The sequence below is a fragment of the Geotrypetes seraphini genome, chromosome 9 (genome assembly GCF_902459505.1).
Source record: "Geotrypetes seraphini chromosome 9, aGeoSer1.1, whole genome shotgun sequence".
Classification (NCBI taxonomy): Eukaryota; Metazoa; Chordata; class Amphibia; order Gymnophiona; family Dermophiidae; genus Geotrypetes; species Geotrypetes seraphini.
The window spans coordinates 176,620,904-176,646,347 of NC_047092.1; the positions used below are offsets into that span (position 1 = coordinate 176,620,904).

The 25,444-nt window shown below is 48.6% G+C and overlaps 1 protein-coding gene across 5 annotated transcripts in view; it reads left to right on the forward strand.

Moving 5' to 3' along the window:
• FXR1 (FMR1 autosomal homolog 1) overlaps positions 1 to 25,444 on the forward strand; it is a 138,280-nt gene that overhangs the window by 108,915 nt on the left and 3,921 nt on the right. For all 5 annotated transcript variants that reach the window (XM_033959389.1, XM_033959390.1, XM_033959391.1 and 2 more), the window contains one exon: positions 17,309 to 17,400. In XM_033959389.1, coding sequence (XP_033815280.1) covers positions 17,309 to 17,400 — 92 coding nt within the window. The remainder of the gene's footprint in view (positions 1 to 17,308; positions 17,401 to 25,444) is intronic.

Consider the following 25,444-nt stretch of genomic DNA (forward strand, 5'->3'; position numbering starts at 1 on the left):
GCACCTTTGCTGCAAAGCCACTGAGTTAGGGAACCTGGCCTTTTCCTTGGGAGGTGCACTCTACCCACACAAGTGGTCTCTCAATAACAACTCAACTGCCTAATGAATATTGACAGTAGGGGTTGCTGAATAGCAACCTTTTCATCACTCCCCATAATACAAAAAAACCCCCACCTTTTTGTTTCCTCTACCTGGCAGGCAACACACAATGCTTTTGCTGTTCTCTAGGAAAGGAGCCTGCTTTATGTACCTTCCCCCATTCCTAAAGTACTGTAGAAAAGTCACCTGGACAGACGTACAATAAGTCCAATACCCCTGAAATCTTGCCATAAATTCAGTCTAATGCATTGGGGTAGGATCCAGAATTACTGATCCAGCAAGAGGGTTTTCTCCTACATCCCATCTTCAAGCCGCTCTTTGATTTTCTGGTTGTTGAACAACAAGATTTAACCATCTTCTCAATTCACAAGGACTTTCAGCATATTATCCTACCCTCCAGGAAGCCATCCACTAAAAGATCTTATCAATTTAAATGGAAAAGATTTTCATAATGGCGCATGGTGTTGTAAACCTCATTGAATCCTTGTCGAAACTTGCAGTATAGAAGAAAATGTATGATATGGTGTGATATATCTATTAAGTAGAGAACAAACAGCGAAGGAGACTTCTGGTGTTCATTGCCTTTTAATATATATCAAGACTTGACATGATTGTGTTTCGGCCCAAAAGGGCCTGCCTCAGGAGTCTGGAGTCTGAATGTTGGTTAAGTGTGCGCTATCCTTTTAAGTCAGTCATGAAAGCAACTTTATAAAACATAGAAAGAAGCTCTGAGATCCAGAGTCATGGTCCTAACAAAAAGCTGTCTGCAGATACTTGTACTCAATTTTCCTCTTTCCTTCACGTCTTGGAGTTCTCGTAGGATGGCCTGGACAAGGGCTTGGCCTGGTCTTCTCTCCGGGTTAGCTGTAGAGAAAAGAAAAGGCAGCTTCATCGGGGGCCAAGAATGAAGAAATTGAATCTTAAGGGAGGTTTGGTATCTTTCTGAGGAAAGGCAATTAATCAAGTTTTAATAAATCTAAATAAAATGTTGGAAACTGTAGGAGACTTAGTTCCTACATCTGTGGTGGAACTATCCAATAATTACAGATGGTATGGGGAAGATATGATAGAAAATTTTAATACTTCTAAGTCATAAATGCACAGGAAATGATCCTCTTTTCAATTGAAAGCTGATTTTGGATCAAGGGTCATAAGATGAGCATGAAAAAGAGTAGATTAGGGATTCTGGTCTGAAAACCAGTCTCTTCATGATATCCCTAGTTCTTTAGCACTCTCCAGACCAGTAGAGGTTAACTTTACGATTGGGTATATATCTAATCATGACCAGCAGGTGGAGACTGAAAACAAAACTTTGGGACAGTATATCCTAGCCCCTCCTCTCTATTTCCCTCAGTCTTCTTTCAGTCTCCAGCAGGTGTTGAGTGATCTGTACCCATCTCTCTTGGTAGGGCTGTTGGAATTTGTTTAGGGGTTTATTGTCCCTGTTTTTAGCCGGACGGAGCTTGGACGGACTCTGTTTGGGGGTTCGTCCGACCTCGGGGGTGTCAAACCCGGCGGGTCACGAGCGGGGTCCCTCCCCCCACTTCCTCCACCTCCCCATATTTTTTTAGAGGAGCCTCAGCAGTAAGCCTTGCCCCCTAAGTCAAGCAAGGCATATTGCTTCGAGAGCCTGTGGAGTCTGTTCTGTAAAAAAAAAAAAAAAAAAAAAAAAAATCCTGAGGTAGTGCTGGTCTGAAGGGTTGTTTCCCTTTAAGAAAACTGTATTTTACTGTATTTTTTCATGTAACCAGCACTTTTTTATAGCTAGGTCGCGTATGGAGCAATTGTGCCCTTCTCCGGGGGAGTAGGCCACAATTTTAGTCCAGCCGCGAGGCACTCGCGGCCGGCCTGAACTCGGCGGTTTGGGTCGGTGAGGTGGTGGAGCTCCGTCGGCAGCGGCTGCAGGCGCCCAGAGCTCCCCGCCGATGGTGCCTCGCGAGTCGGCTTGGAGCAGTGGGGAAGCCCGGTCTTCCACAACCGCCCACGGAGGGATTCCCCGAAGGATTCCCTCTCAGCTGATTTTTTGACAGCTGATGCCGGCTTGCCTGCTTTAGCGGCTGAGACTATTCAGGTTTCTCAGCCGCTTCAGGCTATGGAGGGAGCTTTTTTGGCGGGAAAACCGCCATCTTCTCTGTCTGGCCCCTCCATTTTGTCTTCCACCTCAGGTGACCTTCCCCCTGTTTTGACTATGCAGGGGCAGGTTTCTGCTGGGTCCCCTGCTGTGGCAGGGAGTCCCTTGGGACCCTCGGGGGGGTTTTCCCCTGATTTTTTCTTTTCATTATGCAAAGCCTATTTTCAGGCGGCTGGGGGTCCCGGTTGCGCCCAGGGGGTCTCGGGGGGTGGGGTTTCCTCCGCGCTCCCTGCGGCTTTGCCTCTCTCGTCTGACGTGACGTCCCCTCCGCCGCCTCTCTTGTCCAAGCGTCCGCGGGTGTCGTGGGACGAGGATTTGTGGTCGGAGGAACGTGTCGGTCTGGAGGAGGACCTGGACCCTTCTGAGGATTTCCAGGACCCTCTGGAGGGGACGGAAGCTGGCGGCGGGTTGTCGGGTTTCCCGTTCTCCAGTGACGAGGCGTCCGTGGTGCGCCTTTTTCAGAGAGATGAGCTGCCTGACCTTATTCAACAGGTTTCTTCGGCTTTGCGTTTTGAGGACGCGCCGCCGGAGACTCCGCGTGTGGGGGACCCTCTGTTACGAGGGATCCGGTCCGTTTCCCGCTCTTTTCCTATGCATCAGGATATTCGGGATATTATTCTTGAGCAGTGGAAAACGCCGGAGACGCCGTTTCGGCTGGCGCGCAGCATGGCTCGCCTGTATCCCATTCCTGAAGGGGATCGGGCTACGTTAGCTTCGCCAGTCGTGGATGCGGTGGTCTCGGCTATTTCCAAGCGGCATACCGTGCCTGTTGAGGGCGGTTCTGCCTTGCGGGACTCTGAGGAGCGCAAATTGGAGACCATCCTTAAGCAAAATTTTCAAGTCTCTGCCTTTGGGGTCCAGGCGGCTATTTGTGGGGGACTGGTCGCTCGCGCCGTGTTTCGGTGGGCGGAGCGGGTCTTGGATCGAGAGTCTGACGACTGGTCTCTGGTGGATCAGGAGGTAGCGAAGATTGAGATGGCTGCCTCATTCCTCTCGGATGCTCTGTATGACTTGGTGCGGATCTCGGCTAAGTCCATGGCTTTTGGCGTGGCCGCAAGGCGTGTGTTGTGGCTGCGCGCTTGGGCGGCGGATGCTGCGTCCAAAGCTAAGCTTACTAAATTTCCCTTTCGGGGGTCGTTTTTATTTGGAGAGGACTTGGATAAGTTGATTCAGACTCTGTCGGACTCGAAAGTTCCCCGTTTGCCGGAGGACCGTGCCCGCCCGGCGTCTCGGGGTGGTGCGGCCCGGGGGCGTTTGCGGGAATTTCGCAAGTATCGCCCTGGGCGTGGGGCTGCTTCTTTCCAGTCTCCGGGGTTTTCCCGGGGTCGGTTCTTCCAGCGCATGCAGCCCTTTCGGGGGGCCCGTCGGGGGGCAGGGAATCCCTCCGCCGGTTCCCCCGCTTCCCGTCCTGCACAATGACGCCTTGCCGGCGCCCCCCTTGGTTCCGGTGGGGGCCCGGCTGCGCGACTTTTTTCCCAAATGGGCCGAGATCACGTCCGATCAGTGGGTCCTGGAGGTGGTGCGGGACGGTTATGCCCTGGAGTTCGCCCGCTCTCTGCCGGATTTTTTCCTCGCTTCTCCATGTCAGACTCCTGGGAAGACGCTGGCGTTTCGCCAGACCCTTCAGCGCTTGCTAGATCTCAGGGCAGTAGTTCCGGTGCCCCCCCCCGGAGTGGGGCACGGGCAGGTACTCCATTTACTTTGTGGTGCCCAAGTAGGAAGGGACTTTTCGGCCCATCCTCGATTTGAAAGGGGTCAACAGGGCTCTCAAGGTTCCCTCTTTCCGTATGGAAACGCTGCGGTCGGTCATTCTGGCGGTTCAGCCGGGGGAGTTTCTCACTTCTCTCGATCTGACGGAGGCCTACTTGCATGTTCCTATTCGGGCCTCTCATCAGCGTTTCCTGCGCTTTGCGATCTTGGGTCGGCACTATCAGTTCTGTGCGCTTCCCTTTGGGCTGGCCACGGCTCCCCGGACGTTCACCAAGGTGATGGTGGTCGTCGCGGCAGCCTTGCGGTCGGAGGGCATCCTGGTACACCCCTACCTGGACGACTGGTTAATTCGGGCCAAGTCGTTGCAGGAAAGCTCCCGGGTTACGGCTCGGGTGGTGGAGTTTTCTCCGGTCGCTGGGCTGGGTGGTCAACCTTTCCAAGAGTCGGTTGGTTCCGGCTCAGCGTCTGGAGTACCTCGGGGTGCTGTTCGACACCTCCTTGGGGAAGGTCTTCCTCCCAGAGGCCCGGGTGAGCAAATTGCAGTCTCAGATTCGCCTGCTTTTGGCGTCCCGGTGTCCTCGGGCGCGAGATTTCCTCCAGGTCCTGGGGTCGATGGGGGCGTCCCTGGACGTGGTGAGGTGGGCGCGGGCCCACATGCGTCCTCTCCAGTATGCTCTGCTCCGGAGGTGGTCTCCCCAGAGGCACGGGATGGATGTTCCGGTTCCCCTGCGAGGCTTGGCGCGCTGCAGTCTGCGTTGGTGGCTCCGGACCCCTCACCTAGTTCAGGGGGTGGGTCTGGATCTTCCGCAGTGGACGGTGCTCCTTACGGATGCGAGTCTCCTGGGTTGGGGGGCCCAGTGCCTGGGTCACTCAGCTCAGGGAACCTGGTCCACGGAGGAGGCCTCCTGGTCGATCAACGTGTTGGAGACCAGGGCGGTCCGGCTGGCGCTGTTGGCTTTCCACTCCCTTTTGTTGGGCAAGTCGGTCAGAGTCCTGTCGGACAATGCCACGGCGGTGGCTTATGTCAATCGTCAGGGGGGCACCAAGAGCACTCTGGTGGCGCAGGAGGCGGCTCGGCTCATGGTTTGGGCGGAGTCGCATCTTCTGGACCTCTCGGCCTCTCACATTGCCGGGGTAGAAAACGTTCAGGCGGACTTCCTCAGTCGTCACTTCTTGGATCCGGGAGAGTGGTGTCTCGGCGCCGAGGCGTTTCAGTTGCTAGTGCGTGCTTGGGGGCAGCCCCTGATGGATCTGTTGGCTACAAGTGGCAACGCCAAAGTACCCCGCTTCTTCAGTCGTCGCAGGGACGGTCTGGCCGAGGGTCTGGATGCTCTGGTCCAACCGTGGCCAACGGAGGGGCTGTTGTATGTGTTCCCTCCTTGGCCATTAGTGGGCAGAGTACTGCTTCGCGTTGTTCGCCATCCGGGGCTGGTGGTTTTGGTGGCTCCGGATTGGCCTCGTCGTCCGTGGTATGCGGATCTGGTGAGGCATCTGGTGGCGGATCCTCTTCCTCTGCCTCTCGGGTGCGATCTTCTGACGCAGGGTCCCATTCCCATGTTCGACCCGTCTCCCTTTTGTCTTACGGCTTGGCTCTTGAAAGGGGCCGCCTGAGTAAGAAGGGATATTCCGACAAGGTGATCTCTACACTTTTGGGGTCCCGGAGGCTTTCTACCTCTCGGGCTTATGTACGGGTTTGGCGTCTTTTTGAGGAATGGTGCCGAGCGCGGGGAGTGGTCTCCTTTCGCGCTTCTCTACCTAACATTCTAGAGTTTTTGCAGGATGGCCTGGATAGGGGCCTGGCCTGGTCTTCTCTTCGGGTTCATCTGGCGGCCCTGTCGGCTTTTCGGGGGCTGGTGACAGGTCAGCGTTTGTCAGCCATTCCTGATGTGATTCGCTTTCTTAGGGCGGCCAAGTTGCTCAGGCCTCCCATAAGGCCCTCGGTTCCCTCTTGGGATCTCAATCTGGTTCTCTCTGTTCTAGTGCGCCCTCCTTTCGAGCCGTTGGATGGCTGTTCGTTGAAGGACCTTACGCTGAAGTCGGTCTTTTTGGTGGCCATTACTTCCGCTAGACGGGTGTCGGAGCTACAGGCTTTTTCTTGTAGGGCTCCCTTCCTGGAGTTTTCGAAGGAGCGGGTTGTTTTGCGGCCTGTTCCTTCCTTTCTGCCGAAGGTAGTTTCTCCTTTTCATGTCAATCAATCGGTGGTCCTCCCGGTCTTGGGTAGTCGGGAGGGTTCTTCTGAGCAACGACAGCTGCGCAAGTTGGATGTCGGTCGGGTCCTCCATGCTTATGTGCAGCGGACCCGGGAGTTTCGGAGCTCCGATCATCTCTTTGTGCTTCTGGCGGGTCCTCGGCGGGGGGTTGGCGCTTCTAAGGCTACTATTGCGCGCTGGATCAAGGAGATGATTGCTTCCGCTTATCTTCTGAGTCAGAAGCCGGTTCCGGAGTTTCTCAAGGCTCATTCCACTAGGGGTCAGGCGGCTTCTTGGGCTGAGTCGTCGCTTGTGCCTCCGGTGGATATTTGTAAGGCTGCGGTTTGGGCCTCCTTGCATTCTTTTGTTCGGCATTATCGGGTAGATGTTCAGGCGCGTCGGGACGCGGTGTTCGGTGAACGTGTTCTGGTATCGGCCCTTCGGGGGTCCCGCCCGTGAGGGGACTGCTTTGGTACGTCCCAATCGTAAAGTTAACCTCTACTGGTCTGGAGAGTGCTAAAGAAGGAGAAATTAGGTTCTTACCTGCTAATTTACTTTCTTTTAGCTTCTCCAGACCAGTAGAGGTCCCCACCCTGTCTGTTGTTGTTGTTGTTGGGGCTGTTGCGCGGGCAGTTTTTGGTTTTTGCTGCGGGTTCTAGTATTTTTCTAGGGCCGGGGAGTATTGAAGAACAGCGGCTGTGGCTCGGCTGGCTTAGCTGGCGAGCTGTGGGGACCTTCTTCCTTCGGGAATTTCTCCTCTGCATTTTCCAACAGCATTTTTGGGTATGTTATTTGTTACTCCTTTCGGAGTATTGTTTTTTCTCTCTGTTGTTTTCCAGTTCTTGGTTCTGCTTGGCTATTCGGCAGACTGAGGGAAATAGAGAGGAGGGGCTAGGATATACTGTCCCAAAGTTTTGTTTTCAGTCTCCACCTGCTGGTCATGATTAGATATATACCCAATCGTAAAGTTAACCTCTACTGGTCTGGAGAAGCTAAAAGAAAGTAAATTAGCAGGTAAGAACCTAATTTCTCCTTAATATACATGAGATTTTTGCATTCCTTGCATCCATTGTGTGCAAATATATAATGAATATTCATTAGGGATAGCCTGAAAACTAGACTATTACTGCTTTTCAGGATTGCAGTTTGACACCCTTGGGGTAGACTTGGCAATTAATTACTGTTTTGTGATTACCTGTTATAAACAGCTTAAATATGTAGATTGAGTGGTATATATATATATATATATATATATATATATATATATATATATATATATATATATATATATATAAAGGAAATATTCCTATATGAAAAGGGAGGTTAATGCATAGAAAGTGTTGGGGACAAGGTGGTAGCTTAATTTGATTAAGTTTGGACCAAGCACAGAGGATCTCTGAGGGAGAAGAGCTTTTAATAAGTTCTGTTAATAGATTGTATTTGCTTTGCTGTCATTTTTATGCTCTAACTTGCCAGTTATTCAGACTCCTGTTTTCTTCATTTGAATTCACTTTCCATTGTTTGAATGTTCTTTTGGTGCTAGTAGCCTCTTACATCTCACTATTTAACCATTTGGGCAATCAAATGGGAGCCTTTTGATCTTTTCTAATATTTGGAATGCAGTTTGTCTGGGCTTATAAATATGGTACTTTTAAATTGTCCATGCTGCACTTAAACTTTTTACATCCTCCACTTGTAGTTTTTGTTTTAGTTTACTCATTTTATTACAGGCTTCCTAACAGTTAAGTGCTGCTGCAGTAGTTACTTTGAATTTTCTTCTCTCCAGTGACCATCAGTTGATTGTTGTGATCTCTGTAGTCAAGCGGCCCCAACATTGTTGTACCTTGTACAAGGTCCTGCATGACAGTTAGGTCTAGATCTAAAAAAGGTCCCTCTCTCTCATTTCTTCCAGAACTGGCAGCTCCATGAAGCAATTGTTTATGGCCTCTAGTAACTTTCATCACTTTCCTGATGAGATATTTACCTGGTCAGTACTGGAATAATTAAAATATCCCATTATTATTTTGGCAATTCTATTAGCTTTCCTAATTTCTGCTAACATTGCACTGTCTGTTTTTATCCTGTCCTGGACAATAGAGGTGTATATATCCCATCACATGGAATTTCTATCCTAAATATTCTAAATTTTTATTGATTTATTCATTCATTCATTTTTATTAGCCCGACCTCCCCAGGAGCCCAGAACAGGTTATAAGGATATATACACAAAGTTTTCAGGAACAGAGATACGCACGCTAGAGTCAGTAACATTCTACAGGGTATTAAAATCACAATGAAAGAAAAAAAAATGGAATTGGAAGGAAAGCAAAATGTAATAAAAATTAAAATGAAGCTAAAAAAAAACCAAAACAGTTCAGCTCAATTCAACCTCGTCGTCAATCCACCATAAACCACCATTATCATTTCCTGCAGTTTTATCCTGCCATCTTCTTTGCTATCCTTAACATACAGTGCTGCTACTCAGTTTAATCTGTATTCAGTTTAATCTGCACTATCATTTTGATATAATTTGTGTCCTGATATCAGTACCTTCAGTTCTTGATCTGCTTTCACAAGGTCTCTGAGATACCTCTTATCTTTGATTCGAATGTGTAGCATTAAATAAACATATAGTATTACTTTTTAAACATCTGACATTTGAATACAGACAATTCAAAGTAAATCTGTTTGTATTCACAGCTTGCCTAGGGGGATAATTTGACTAGGATGATTTGGAATCACATATCGGTCAGATGCACCTTTGGTATGAGCTTTTACCATAGTCTGTGTATTGGGCTTTTAGCCTTAGCTGTATTCAACATTAATTATCAAAATGCCCATGTTAAAAAAAAAAAGGGGCTTATGTTGTGTTGCCTTATGTGATGGTAATTTTTCATTGTTACCGTATGTTTCTGTATTTTTGTGGAGTACCCTTAATAAAGAGTAAATTTAAGAAAAAGGGAACTGCGGTACTGACAGCAAGCTTACTTGTCCCTCCCTAGGCACTGGGGATTGCTTTGGTACGTCCCGTTAGTCAAGACTGATATTCCTGTTGCACTAGAATGGAAAATTAGGTTCTTACCTTTGCTAATTTTCTTTTTTTTAAACAGCAGTATCAGTCTTAATGCCCGCCCTTTCAGTTCATTAGCTGCTTTCTGTCTCAGACATGTCTGGAGGGTCATACATCTTGTTTACTTCCACTGTCCCTTATGTTCAGAGAGGAGAAGAATTTATTACAGTAGTGTAAATTTTACAAATTGAGGAACTTTTGAATTGCTTCTGCAGGTTGAACACAAGTTTCATGTCACCTCATGCGCTATAAAATGTTTTAATTAATGCTTTTTTTGTTGAGCAGAACAGACTTGTGTTATCTTGGGGAGAATTGCCGCATCCCCTCTCTTTTTGTCTCCATTCTAGGGATGACTCATTGCTTTGATACAGACTGAGAGGAGGAGGAGGAGCAGCTGAAGAATATGTAAATTAGACTCTCTACAGACTTTACAGTAAAGGAGGGTAAATGCCCATTGGTCAAGATTGATATTCCTGTTTACAAGATTAGCAAAGGTAAGAATCTAATTTTCTACTGTGAGTGGCAATTTTGTTAATTCACACGAGGTTGTTTGAGTGACAGATTTCGTAAAACCACACATATGAGCAAAACCACTGAAGGAGCAGAGCTCCAAAACTTGAACTTTTGGTATCTTGAGATGATTGTAAACTCCTAGAAGGTAAGAACTCTGTTCTCTCCAAGCACCCTTTCAAACCTCAGGTCCACACGAGTGGTCAGCCAGGGGTTATGTGTCATGCTTGCATAAAATGTTTATTCCAGGACAAGCAGGCAGCATATTCTCAACATGTGGGTGACATCACCAACGGAGCCCCCTAGCGGACGTTTTCGCAAGCAAACTTGCTTGAAGACCTTCAAGCTTGTGATTGGCCCGCGCATGCGCACGTGCCCCTCCCGCACGACCTAGGGCATGCATCTCCTCAGCGTGGCCTCAGTTCTTTGTTTTCTGCGGAGCCAGAAGCACTGCTCCCTTGCTTCGCGCGATATTGTTGTTCCTCTTGCACCGTGGCTTGTTTGGTTAGTTTCAGTTGAGTCGCTGTGCCAGCGTCTTTGTTTTCCTTTCTTTTTTTTTTCAGTTCGTATATTTTTGACCGGGTTCCCAGTCTTACTCTGGCCGCCTGGCCTCGCGGGGCTGCGGCCATATTTTCTTCTTATGTCCTGGCCTCGTTCCGGGTTTAAAAACTGTACTAACTGCAACCGGGTTATCTCCATCACCGACCCTCATCGTTAGTGTGTGGAGTGCCTGAGTGCAGAGCACCGCGCTGAGTTGTGTCCCCATTGTGTGACTTTGCAACCGCGGGCTCTTCGTCGGAGGGTGGCCAAGATTCTCCAACTCTTTGGCCCCATGGATCCTGCGGGACAGGCCTCGAGCTCGGTCTCTGCGCCCTCGTTGGGTGCCTCGGTCTTGGAGTCCCCGTCGGCCTCGAAGGCTTCGGCCTCGGCACCTCCTGCTACTCCGGCCTCGGGTAAGTCTCCTCTTTCTTCCTCAGGTGTGCCGGCAAAGAAGCCTACCTAGGAGTCTCATGTCAGTGCCGCCTCGTCGGCGTCTTCGAGACATCACTCTAAGTGTGCCTCCTCACATAGGGAATACTCTTCCCCGAGGTCGCCTCCGAAGGAGCGCACTGCTACACCTAAGACCCAACCACCTTTGGTCTCGGTGCCTGTGTTCGAGGACATGCTTAAGGCTATACTTACCACGCAGCTTTCCTCGGTGGTGATCCCGACTTTGATGCCTCTGACCTTGGTCTCGACCCAGTCTCGATGTGACCAGCCTGAGCGTCCCCTCGTATCTTGAGGCCATGCCCGCAAGACTCGCCGGGTTCCCTCGAGTGATTCTTCATCTCCCAAGTCACCTGTGACTTTTTGGGGGTTTAGGCCAGGGGGCCGTTTTTCCCCCGCTACTATGTTGCGGCTTGCCCCTCCTAAAAAGCCCCAGTCTTCTCCGCCCCTTCGGGGCAGGTCTCCAACCGCGAAGCCTTCCAGGCACACGCTTGTCCTCGAGTTGGACTCTAGTGTATGTTCCCCATCGAGGCAGCTGCCAGCCTCTAAGGGATCTTCTTCGAAACTGGTGGAGGAATTGTCCTTTGCTCCGTCTTCTCCGAGGCTTCGCCAGCTATTTCCTCGGACCCTGGGGTCTTCCCTGGTCCATCTTGCATGGGGTCGTTCCTCGAAGCCCCCCAAATACTTTAGTCGAGCCTCTTCGGTCTCCCATTCGCGGGATTCTGAGGCCCCGGCTTACTATTCAAGGGAAATTTCTTCCTCTTTCTCGGCTGCCCCAGATCTCGCTCGGGATCTCAGGAGGATGAGTCTTCTCGAAACTCCTCATTTACTCGTTTCATCTCTGACATGGGTAAGGCCTTGAACCTGGACCTCCAGTCTGAGTCCCGTTATACACAGGAATTCCTGGTGGAAATGGGTGTTGATCATCAGCCCCGTGAGGCGCTGCACTTGCCTTTGCACCAGGTTCTCCGGCAAACATTTCTTCGGAACCTGGAGACCCCCTATGCGTTTATGGCCATTCCCTCCAAGTTGGAGTCCCGCTACCGGATGATCCCAGTTAAGGGGTTTGAGAGTTCTCAGCTTTCTCACCAGTCCTTGGTGGTTGAGTCTTCCTTGAAAAGTCCAACCCCTCGAGGGTTTACGCTGCCGTCCCTCCGGGTAGGGAGGGCCATATGATGGACAAATTTGGTCGCCATCTTTATCAAAATTCGATGATGGTGAACCGTGTCCTCAACTATAGCTTTATCTTCACGTCCTGCCTCTGGTTCTGTGTGGACGCCCTCCGCTCGTTCCAGGAGGATGTACCGGATTCTCGGTGTCAGGAGTTTCGTCTCCTCGAGGAGACCCTCTCCCGACTCCACCTCTATATGTTTCAGGCGGCCTATGATGCCTTCGAGTTGTCCTCGAGGGTCACGGCATTTGCGATCGCCATGCGTTACCTCGCTCGGCTCAGGATTGTGGACATGGATCCGAACCTCCAGGATCGTCTAGCCAATCTCCCTTGCATGGGAAAGGAGGTGTTTGATGATTCCATTGAGGCAGCCACTAAGTGCCTCTCGGAACACGAATGGTCCTTCGCGTCTCTGGTGAGACTTAAGCCGAAGACCCCTCTGGCTCGGCAATACAAGATTCCTCTCCGGAGATATCTGCAAAAATCTGCTCCTATGTTCTCTCGGCCTCCTTTGAAGCGGCCGCAACAGCGGCAGCAGCGACAAGCTAAGGCCCAGCCGCCAGCTCCGACGAAATCTGGGCCGTCTTTTTGACAATTCCAGTGTGAGCCTTTGGGCTCCCTTCCTCCTGGAGCCTTCCCCCCTCCCCATCGGGGGTCGTCTCCATCATTTCTATACCCAGTGGGAAAGTCTTACCACCAACAGTTGGGTGCTTTCCATCATCCGGGAAGGGTACTCCCTTCACTTCAGTCACGTGCCCCCGGACCTTCCTCCAAGAGAATTTCCTTCTGCCCGGTCTCAGCTACCTCTCCTTCTGCAGGAGGCTCAGGCCCTTCTTCACCTTCAGGCAGTCAAGGAGGTTCCTCCGGACCAGTGGAATACCGGATTTTATTCCCGGTACTTTCTGGTACCCAAGAAGATGGAGGATCTGCGTCCGATCCTGGACCTCCGTGCTCTGAACAAAATTCTGGTCAGGGAACGGTTCAGAATGCTCACCCTTCCTACCTTGTACCCCCTCTTAGACGAGGGGGACTGGCTGTGTTCACTGGACCTCAAGGAGGCGTACACGCACATTCCGATACACCCGGCCTCTCGCCGGTATCAGATTCCGGGTGGGGGATCTTTACCTCCAATATCGTGTCTTTCCCTTCGGCCTGGAGGCCTCTCCGAGGGTTTTCACAAAATGTCTAGTTGTGGTAGCTGTGGCCCTATGTCTCCGCGTCCTGCAGGTGTTTCTCTAACTCGACAACTGGTTGATCAAGGCGTTCTTGCGCCATGAAGTTCTGCGAGCGACGAATCAGACCATCTTGCTCCTGCAGAGTCTCGGCTTCGAGGTGAACTTCCCCAAGTCCCACCTCTGTCCGTCGCAGTCTCTGGAATTCATCTGAGCGGTCCTGGACACAGTTAGTCTCCGCTCCTTCCTGCCTCAGCCTCGTCAGGAAGCCCTTGTTCGTTTATGCCGGAGGGTGGCCCATCTGTCCTCGGTCCCGGCTCGGCTCCTGATGGTCCTCCTTGGTCACATGGCCTCTACGGTTCACGTGACTCCTTTTGCCAGACTTCACCTCCGTATTCCCCAATAGACTCTTACGTCCCAATGGAACCAAGATTGAGACCCTATCTCTTGACTCATTGTCGTGACTCCTTTGTTGAAGAAGTCTCTCTTGGTGGATGCTCTCTTCCAATCTTTCCAGAGGTTTTCTGTTTCATGCCCCCCCTCCGCAGAAGGTCCTCACGACGGACTCGTCGACCTATGCTTGGGAGACTCATCTGGACGGTCTTCGCTCTCAGGGTCTTTGGTCCAGTGCCGACCGTCTTTGTCACATCAATCTACTGGAGCTTCGAGCAATTTTCCTCGCCCTGAAGGCTTTTTGTCACCTGCTTCACGACCGAGTGGTGCTGATCCGCACGGACAACCAGGTCGCCATGTATTATATCAACAAACAGGGGGGAACGGGGTCCCGGTCCCTGTGCCAGGAGGCAATGCGGCTCTGGGATTGGGCCATCCGCCGCAACATATTCCTTCGAACGGTCTACATTCAGGGCCAGCACAATTGTCTGGCGGACAAGTTGAGTCGTCTTCTGCAGCCTCACGAGTGGTCCATCCATTCCTTGCCCTGCGTCAGGTGTTTGCTCGTTGGGGGACTACGGATGTCGATCTGTTCGCGTTCCCCCTCAATCATAAGTTGCCCCGCTTCTGCTCCAGGGTTTACACCCCTTTCGGGCTCGAGGCGGATGCTTTTCTGCTGGACTGGACAAACCTGTTTCTGTATGCTTTCCCTCCATTCCCTCTGATTCTGAAGACTCTCGTCAGGCTCAAGTCCATGAGTGCCACCATGATTATGATATCTCCTTGGTGGCCCCGACAACCGTGGTTCTCCCTTCTGTTGCAACTCAGTTCCAGGGAGCCTCTTCTTCTGCCTGTTTTTCCTTCTCTGCTTACGCAGGGTCGAGGTTCTCTACTTTATCCCAACCTTCAGTCTCTGCACTTGACGGCTTGGTTCCTTGAGACTTAATGCCCTCGTTCCAGTTCTCACAGCCTGTGCTGGACTTCCTGGAGACGTCTTGGAAGGAGTCCACTCGCCAATGTTACCATCAGAAATGGACCCGCTTTTCTTCCTGGTGTGCTACTCGATAGCAGGAGCCGCTGTCCGCCTCCTTATCTGCTGTCCTGGACTACCTGTTACATTTGTCTGGTGCTGGACTTAAGTCCTCTTCAGTTCGAGTCCACCTTAGTGCCATTGCTGCTTTTCATCAGCCGATTGACGGGAAGCCTATCTCTGTTCATCCTGTGGTTTCCCGCTTCATGAAAGGCCTTTTCTACGTTCATCTACCCCTTAAACCTCCTCCTATGGTTTGGGATCTTAATGTGGTCCTTACTCGCTTGATGAAACCCCCGTTCAAGCCGCTAGCACAGGCTCACTTGAAGTTTCTTACTTGGAAGGTTGTGTTTCTTATTGCTCTCACTTCTGCCCATCGGGTCAGTGAGCTTCAAGCCTTGGTAGCGAACCCACCTTTCACTGTCTTCCATCATGATAAGGTGGTTCTCCATACCCATCCTAAGTTCTTGCCTAAGGTTGTTTCTGAGCTTCACATCAACCAATCCTTTGTTCTTCCTGTGTTTTTTCCGAAGCCCCATTCTCACCCTAGAAAAGTGGCTCTGCATTCTCTTGACTGTAAGCGTGCGCTGGCCTTCTACTTGAAGCACACCGCTCCTCATTGTTCTGCTCCCCAGCTGTTTCTTTCTTTCGATCCTAATTGCTTGGGTCGCTCTGTTTCTAAGCGGACCATTTCTAACTGGTTGGCCACTTGTATCTCTTTCTGTTATGCTCAGGCTGATCTCTCCTTGCCAGGTTGAGTCACGGGCCACAAGGTCAGAGCAATGGCGGTGTCTGTTGCTTTCCTTCGCTGTACTCCTCTTGAGGAAATCTGTAAAGCTTGGTCCTCGGCTTATACGTTTACCTCGCATTACTGTCTGGATACTTTCCCCAGGTGTGACGGCCATTTTGGCCAGTCCGTTTTGCAAAATCTGTTCTCCTAAATTGCCAACTCTCCCTCCATCCCATTCTGGTTAGCTTGGAGGTCTCCCACCTGTTGAGAATATGCTGCCTGCTTGTCCTGGGATAAAGCACAGTTACTTACCGTAACAGGTGTTATCTAGGGATAGCAGGAAGATATTCTCGCAACCCACCCACCTCCCCGTGGTTGGCTTTTTTGCTAGCTATCTGAACTGAGGCCACGCTGAGGAGACGCATGCCCTAGGTCGGGCGGTAGGAGCACGCGCGCATGCGCGGGCCAATTGCAAGCTTGAAGGTCTTCAAGCAAGTTTGCTTGCGAAAACGTCCGCTAGGGGGCTCCGTCGGTGACGTCACCCACATGTTGAGAATATCTGCCTGCTGTCCCTGGATAACACCTGTTACGGTAAGTAACTGTGCTTTTTGGGCTAGTGCTTCCATTCCATGCATCAATAGCATTCATATTTCTGCTTAAAAATATGTACTGATTTACATGCACAATTGCACCAGATTCTCCTAAAATTAACCATTGGATAACAGCAGATTTAGGTACAATATAGTTTTTGTTTTCTGATCTTGTCTTCATTTCTTTGCATTGTTTCATAAAGTATCACCTTTAATGAGAAACTTTAGCATTGGGGGAGATAAATGTTTAAGGATTTTTTGTTGCACTCCCAATGCCTAAATTCCATAGAAATGTATTTCTTCTTGCCTATCAGAGTTTGCCTGTTTAGTGTTTTTTTTGTTCTTGGATTTTAAGGGCGCTTCAATGCATACTCTTACAGAAGAAGTCTTCACAAAGAGAATCCACAAAAACCGATCAATGATAGCTTTTTAATGTTCAGTACACGCCTCTGTATTTTTAAATCAAAATGTGATATTTGGGAGAATTTGATTTTTAATGGCCATTCATTGCTTTCTTAAAGCAATTGTGTGAAGCTTTCCTGGAGCAGGAATTCCATGTAGTATCTTTCAGACCCTTTTATTTTCCCCTAAAAATCAGAATGGAAAGAGTTGCTAGATAGGTGCTTTCCCAGCTTTTTTTTCGGTGGCATAAAAATGGGCCTTTTTAGTGTTTTTACTAGGAGTTAGGGGACCAGCAGATTTTTTTTTGTTGTTGAGATTAACTGTGGATGACACTAAATCACTATAGGTGGTTTGTAATTTTATTTTAGTCATTGTGATAGTGTGAGCTTAGCTTCTGATGTCACAGTATGCAGTTCATTATGTGGAGTTACTCACTGTCTTTCCCTCACACTTTTTCCGCTGCCAACTTGCAAAGTTAGTTGTATCAGGAAATCACCATGCTCAATTATATTAGATTACAAAACTGTAAAACATGTATTCCATTTATAACAAAATTGGTTCAATATCTTAGATCTTTTCTTGATTATTGCAGCTCAGTTTGTTTGGGTTTGCTGAAGAAAGCAATAAAAAGATTACAGTGAGTTCAAAGTTCAGCTATGAGGGTAAGATAGTTACTCCATTGCTCTATGCCTTGCATTGCCTTTAGAATATTGGATTAGATTTTATCATTAAGACAATTCACAGCATGGAACCTAAGTATTTGAGTGAAAAACTAGTTATAGCCCCTTTGATGCAAAAAAATATGCATTCCAATCTGCCAGTAAATTTGGTGCTGTCTTCTGCAAAGGTATACGGGTTAGTGAAGTTGCCTTTCTTTTTCTGCAGCTGCTTCAACTACACTGAATACAATTCCAGCTGAATTTCAAGGAATTTGCCTTTTAGGAAATAGTTAAAAACAGGACTTTACTATGTTATGCTTTAAGAGGGTGGGTATTCTTCCTGGAGTGGGGAATGTATGATTTTATTGTGATTTTAAACTTATTTGATCCATACTGTACAGTTTTATTGTTTGAAAACTTCAGAATATAAGCTGTAAAAATTTTTTTCTCTCTTTTCTTTAACAGTAACAGTGGCAGATTATATATCTCGAGCTGAATCTCAGAGCCGACAAAGGAACTTACCTAGAGAAACTATGGCCAAAAATAAGAAAGAAATGGTAAGAGGAATAAAAGTCCTATAGGAACACTGGGCACTAATGAGAAAAGTAGGTAATTCAAAACATCTTGTGGATACCCCAGGTTCTAAACAACAAGTTCCAGTGGAAAATTCATCCTTATTCAAGCCAAGAACCCCCTAAGCCTAACAAATACCAACCAAATACCCTTGCCCAAGCTCCACCCCTGACCCCACCCCCATAATAATAGTACTTATTGTAATGCAATTTCTTCCATCCATTTTTCATATATAAACAATATAATCTTAATACATAATGGTAACCACAAAATTAAAAAAACACAAAGCACACTGTACGCATAGAAAATGTTAATTATCATTTATATTTGGGGGGGTTCAAAGAGGTCAAGGCAGATGACTTTAAAATATGCAATCAGTAACAACTATAGAAAAATAGACAAATATAGAGCAAAATATAGACAGCAGATATAAATTCACAAAACTGACACATTTTGATCACTAAATTGGAAATAAAATTATTTTTCCTACCTTTTGTTGTCTGGTGAGTTTATGAGTCTCTGGTTGCATATCCAATATTTCTTTTTCTGCCTCCTGCACGCTTCCTCTCCTCCGGACCCCATTCCCTTCACCAACCAACATCTCTCTCTCTATCCCTCCACGAGTCCAACTTTTCTTCCCCTCTCCTCCACCCCATTAGCAATATGTCTCCTCTCTCTCTCACTGTCCATCTGTTTTTCAAAGATCCAGGCATCTCTCCCACCCCCTCTACTGCCACATCCAACATTTCTCCCTCTCTCATTCCCCGGATCATGTGCAGCATTTTTCACCACTGCCCACCAGCCCCCATGCCCATTTCTCCTTCTATCATCCCTCTCCAGCACAATGCCACATTTCTTCCTCCATCACTATGTCCAGCATTCCTCCCCCTTGCATCCCATTCAATCTGCCCTCTCCCCCACCATATCCAACATTTCTCCCTCTCATCCTTCTATTCCCCATGCATCTCTACCTCACTCCTCTCAATGCCCAATTTTCCTTTCTTCCTTTCCCCATGTATACCATCTCTCACTCACACACTTATGCCTCTACTATCGACCCCCAGCACAAACGGAAGAAGCAGACACAGCTATGATGGAGGAATTCAACCATGAATGTAGAACAGGAAATGTAATGATCATTGGAGACTTCAACTTTCCGGGGATAAACTGGAACCTAGGAACCTCAAATTGCGGCAGGGAAACAAAGTTCCAGGAAACAATAGGAGACTGCTTCCTGGATCAATTGGTGGGAGAACCGACAAGAGGAACCGCAACCTTGGACTTAGTCCTAAATGGCATAACTGGAAGGACAACAGATGTGGAAGTCTCGGTCCCGCTGGGGACGAGTGATCACAACATGATCAAATTTAAAATTGGCATCGAGAAGGGGAAGCGAACCAGGACCCAAACCACAACTTTTAACTTCAAAAAAGGGAACTATGATAGCATGAGAGCCATGGTAAAAAAACGACTCAAGAAAACGACAGCCAAAATCAAAATGGTCGACCAAGTATGGTCCCTACTAAAGAATACCATCACTGAAGCGCAGATTCTCTACATTCCGCAGATATCCAAAGGAAGAAAAAAGAAGAACAAAGGAGAACCAGCTTGGCTAAATAAAGGGGTGAAGGAAGCGGTAAGGGAAAAGAGGAACTTGTTTAAAAAATGGAAACGAGAAGGAACAACGGAGGCCTGGAACAGTCACAAGGTCGATCAGAAGAAGTGTCATAAGGTGGTAAGAGACGCAAAAAAGGCCTATGAGGAAAAAATAGCGCAAGATGCCAAAAACTTCAAGCCCTTTTTTAGATACATAAAAGGGTAAGAAACCAGCAAAGGAGTCAATGGGCCCTCTCGATGACCAAGGAATAAAAGGGTGCATCAAGGAAGACAAACAAATTGCGGATAGGTTAAATTCATTCTTCGCATCTGTCTTTACCGAGGAGGACACTACAACAATGCCCGAACCAGGGAAAGCATTCAGGGGAGAAATTGAGGATAGCCTCATTACAGTGGATGTGGACTTGGACATGATATACTATCAAATCGATAGACTAAAAAGTGACAAGTCCCCTGGACCGGATGGAATTCACCAGAGAGTACTAAAGGAACTTAAGATGGAAATCGGAGAGCTTTTACAAACCCTAGCCAACTTGTCAATTAGAACCGGAAAAATACCAGACGACTGGAAGATAGCAAAAGTCATTCCAATCTTCAAAAAAGGATCGAGAGGGGAACCGGGCAACTATAGACCTGTGAGTCTTACGTCGGTTCCTGGGAAGATGGTTGAAGCAATAATCAAGGATAGCATAGTGCAACACCTGGAGAATCACGACCTGATGAGAGCTAGTCAACACGGCTTCAGGAAGGGGAAGTCATGCCTGACGAATTTACTTCAATTTTTTGAAAAGGTGAACAAACAAATTGATAGCGGAGACCCGGTGGATATAATATATTTGGATTTCCAGAAGGCGTTCGACAAGGTTCCACACGCTAGGCTTCTGAAGAAACTACAAAGCCATGGGATTGAAGGGGATATACTACGATGGATAGCAAATTGGCTGGAGGACAGATTACAGAGGGTGGGCATAAATGGGAAGTTCTCAGACTGGGAAAATGTGACAAGCGGTGTGCCCCAAGGCTCAGTTCTTGGACCCATATTATTCAATATATTCATAAATGACCTGGAAGAGGGAACCACGAGTAATATAATCAAGTTCGCAGATGACACGAAACTATGTCGACCAGTTGGATCATATAAGGACATTGAAGAACTCCAGAGAGATCTGAACCAGCTTGAAAAATGGGCAGAAAAGTGGCAGATGAAGTTTAATGTAGACAAATGCAAAGTGATGCATCTGGGTACAAAAAACAAGGAACATGATTATATAATGTTAGGTGTGACATTGGGCAAAAGCGAACAAGAAAAGGACCTGGGGGTACTGATAGACAGGACCCTGAAGCCAACGACACAATGCGCAGCGGCGGCAAAGAAAGCAAACAGGATGTTGGGCATGATAAAGAAGGGTATTACAAGTAGATCGGCGGAAGTCATCATGCCTCTTTACAGAGCAATGGTCAGACCACACCTGGAGTACTGTGTCCAACACTGGTCTCCTTACCTAAGGAAGGATATAACTCTGCTGGAGAGGGTGCAGAGGCAAGCAACAAAGCTAGTAAAAGGTATTGAGAACTTGAGCTACAAAGAACGCCTCGTAAAACTAGGATTGTTCACCCTCGAGAAGAGAAGGCTACGAGGGGATATGATAGAGACTTTCAAAATACTAAAAGGTTTTGACATAATAGAGCAAGAAGCATCATTATTGACGTCAAATGTGACTCAGACGAGAGGCCATAGACTAAAATTGAGGGGCGACAAGCCCAGGACTAATGTCAGAAAGTTCTATTTTACACAGCGAGTGGTGGACGCTTGGAATGCTCTCCCGGAGGAGGTGGTGACGGAAATCTCCATTATGAGATTCAAGTGCAAGTTGGACGCACACCTTCTTGCAAATCACATTGAGGGATACGGGAAAACAGGGTCTTCATCAGGGAACACCTAGGACGTAAACAGGGAACACCTGGATTGGCCTCCGCGTGTGCAGGCCACCGAACTAGATGGACCAATGGTCTGATTCGGTGGAGGCATTTCTTATGTTCTTATCAATTCTCCCTTTCTATTCCCTCCCTTCTATGTCCCAAGTTAGTGCCCCCATGTTCATGCCCCTTCCCTTCTGTGTCGAGTTTGTGCCGCCTCCCACTGGAGTCCCCTGCCTGCCCCCTGCTGAAGCAGCTGCCGCTGGGGATCCCTCCCTGTCTGCCAGCCCGCAGTCGTACCCCCGAAGTTGACCCTGCCACTTGCCGGAGCTGGACATGCTTCATCCCCCCCACCCAGCAGCAACTCTATGCAGGGACGGTCCATGGTGCATGCAGTGACTCACACGCTGCACATGGCCGTCTCACAAGCCTTCCCCCCCAACATCAATTCTAACTTTGGAGAGAAGGTTCTGGGCCATCTGATTGGCTGTAGAGGATGTGGCAACCGATTGGTTGGCCTGGAACCTTCTTGCCGACGCCAGAATTGACATCAGGGGGAAGTCTTGTGGGCCGGCAGTGTGTGAGTTGCACGCTCTGTGGCCCATCCCTGCGTGGAGTTGCTGCTGGGGGGGAGGGATGGAGCATGTCCGGCTCCAGCGAGGTGGCAGGGTCGGCTTTGGGGGTGGTAAGGTGGGCAGGCAGGCAGGGAGGGATCCCTGGCAGTGGGAGGCAGGATGGGATCCCCGGCAGCAGCCTGGCCTCATACCCCCAACAGGCAGCCCGCATACCCCTAAAGGTACGTGTACCATGTGTTTAGAAACACTGCTATAGACCTTATATTTTAAATAAAATATTATGAATTTGATACCAAGGAATTTACAAAGCCCCTCCCCAAGTGAATATACAATTTAAAAGAGATTCTGAGCCAGGAGCACCTCCAAGATCACCAGGAGTTTCAGAAAGAAAATTCAAATGTGAGCTTGTATCACTGATTTTCTGGCTTTTACTCTCATCACAAGGCCACTACTCCCCAGTATTTAGAACTAGTTTCTCACCGCCACACACAGGAATGTACCAGAAGTAGGAGTGAAAGCAGTATCAATATATTTTTATTCTCCTGTCAAGTGGAGTCTGGGAGTGCTATAGAAGTAACCTGTTCAAACTCAAAACTGCATCAGAATAGGAAGACAGATTCCCACTACTCTGACTCTGCAGTTTTGTAAGAGTGGTGATGAGGGTTAGTCTCAAATGAGACTGTTCTTGGTAAGTGTCCACTTTTTAACATGTCACCTGACTAGAGACAGATATTGTCAAGGGAGCTCTAATATTAGATGTAAACAGTTTGGGGGTATCTGGAATTTGTGTATATACAATGCAAGTAAGAGATAATGCATTTAGTTAATTAACCTATAAAGTTTGCTTCTATGTATAGTGGTATCTTTTGCCCTTCAAAGGGAAAAAGAAGATTGAAGAGTCGATGCATAAAGGAACATCTTATTTTCCTTAAATTATAAGAATTCCATATTTATGCTGTATCATGCTTAGTTTTTAAGAACCAAAGCTTAGAATAGTTTGCAGTGAAATTTCCTGGATTTTTTTGTACAGGACAGTGGGGCATCCTTTCTCACCAAATTATTCTAAAAAGATCTGTTGGCAAGAATGTGAGGCAGAGTTCCCCTTTGTTAGGCATGTATTGTTAAAAAAAAAAAAAAGCAGCTTTGGATGTTGGGAGAAGGAGCACAGTAGAGCAAGACTGAAATATTCACTGGGAATCGTCTTATTAGCTATTGATGTCTTGAGGCAGTGGACCAGGTCCATGAGACTGATTGCTGTTGATATAAGAGGAAAGCGACAGCAGTAGCAGCATTGTGGCGGGGCAGGAGAGTTTCTGTTTGGGTGATACTGGGGTCCAGGATGAACTTCTTTTTTTCCCCCCTTGATGTTAATAGCTTTTTGGAAGAGGGGAAGCTATTGCGTAGTCTTCCTGTTGTGATTAGCTGAGCTAGGGGGAGAATGGGGGATGGAAAGTACCTATTGTCAGCTGAGGGACTTGCATGACTGTGGTCTGATCTTAGTTTTAGGGGAGAACATAACTTAAGTGGCATATGATACATTTAAAATTACCAGCTTTTGCAGCTGTGCTGAATTTTTAAAATATCTGAAGAATCTGAAAGTAGAAAATCGACACTATGTATTAAGTGCACATTTTGCACTAGATATTTGATGAAGAAATTAACAATTGGAGGTATAGATATGTGTGTGTTTTTCATGGCAGTGATGCAGGCTCAGGAAGTCTCGGGCACGCTAAGCAGCTGAGTAAGAATTATTTAAGAAACCATTTAAACCCGGATTCTATAAACAGCGCTGTTGTCAGCTGCTGATCATGTGTCAATCACGTGATGGCGCCATATATAGAATTACACCTTCGGGAAAGGTGGGCGCCAGAAATGCTAGGGTTTTCAAGGTCTACATTTCCGGCGCCTATTTTTGATGTGAATCGCACTGACAGTAGTGCTTTATGGCATCTAACACCACTTCTAGCGGACGCCATGCCTATGTGACAATAGGTGTTGTAAAGCACATCTGTAGGTGCGATTCTGCTGTTTTTTAAAGGCGCCTTGACATTTGTTTTAAAAGTTCTTATAAACGGCATTATCCCAGGACAAGCAGGCAGCATATTCTCTACATGTGGGTGACATCATCCACGGAGCCCCGTCGCGGACAGCTTTTCAAGCAAACTTGATTGAAGAGCTCAAGTTTGCTAGCATTGTCCACGCATGCATGCCTTCCTGCTCCACTAGAGGGCGCATCCCCTCCTCGTGGTCTTCAGTTCTTAGTTTTCCGCGGAGCCAGAAAGCCCTATCTCCTCTGCGATTTCTAAGTGCCTTTCTAGCACCGCGGCTTTCTTGTTTTAATACGGGAGTCGCTGTGCACGTTGTTACTAGTTTCCTTTCTTTATTTTTCTCATTTTGTATTTTCGGTTCGGCAACTGGGGGCTCCCGGTTCGCCATGGCCACTTGGCCTCGAGTGGCTGCAGCTGTCTAGGCTTATGTCCTGGCCTCTCACCAGGTTTAAAAAGTGCTCTCAGTGCGGGCGGGTTATCTCAATCACTGACCCGCACCGCTGGTGTATCCTGTGCCTGGGTGCGGATCACCCGACGGATTCCTGTCCTCGCTGCGCCACGCTTCAACCTTGGGCTCTTCGGTGGCATAGGGCCAGAATTGCGGAGCTTTTCGCTACGGAAGCCACTCCTGCTTCGACTCTGGCCTTGACCTCGGCTTCGGCCTCGGTCTCGACGTCAGCCTCGAAGACCTCGGCCCCGGGCAAGTCTCCCTCGACCTCGAAGGCCTCGGCTCCGGGTAAGTCCCCTCTTCCTCCTTCAGGTTTAGCTCAGCTACCGAAGAAGCCTTCCTCGGAGTCTCTGGCCATCCAGGCGGTGAGTTTAGTCCTGCCGGCCTTGACGAGACCATCCTCCAAACCCTCCAAGCGTGCTTCCACCACACGGGAATACTCATCCTCGAGGTCACCCTCGGTGGAACGCACTGTTGCACCTGCCCGGCTGAATATGGTCATGGTGCCGGGGACATCGAGGCGCAAGCTCTCGTCGATGCCTCCTTGTTCTTTCAGTGGGGCTTCTTTGGTGTCCATGCAGGTGGATACTGATGTACCCCCGCACTATTCTCGGGAGGCTTCCCCCTCCTTTTCGGCAGCCCTGTGGTTTCATTCCACCACTCCGCCTGGGGAGCATTCGGAGAGCAGGCCCTCTTCCTTCACTCGCTTTGTGCAGGATATGGACAGGGCCTTGCCCCTGGACCTTCAGTCGGATTCCAGGTATACCAAGGAGTACTTGGAGGAGATGGAGCTTCCCCATCCTCCTCGGGAATCCCTGTGGCTGCCTCTGATTCCGGTGTTGCAGCAGACTTTTTTTCATAACCCGGAGGCGCCTTACACTATCCCGGCTATTCCCTCCAAAATGGAGTCTCGGTACCGGACGGTGCTTTGCAAGGGGTTTGAGAAGGCGCAGCTCTCTCACCAGTCTCTGGTTGTGGAGTCTACCCTTAAGAAGTCTCACCCGTCAAAGGTCTATGCCACTGTCCCGCCAGGCCGGGAGGGCAGGACAATGGATAAGTTCGGGAGGCGCCTCTATCAGAACTCCATGATGGCGAACCGAGTCCTGAGCTATAATTTTACGTTTACTTCTTATCTTAAGTGGTGCATAAAGTCCTTGCCATCCTTCGAGGACGATTTGCCATCTTCGCGCTGTGCGGAGTTTCGCCGGCTTCTAGATAAACTGTTGCAGCTGAAGCTGTACATGTGTTCCAGGCCTCTTATGATGCCTTTGAACTGTCGTCTCGGGTCTTGGCCTTCGCGGTGGCCCTGCGTCGTTTGGCGTGGCTCCGCATTGTCGATATGGACCCGAACCTGCAGGACAGGTTGGCCAATCTTCCCTGTCTGGGAAATGAGTTGTTCGATGATTCCATCGAGGCTGCCACG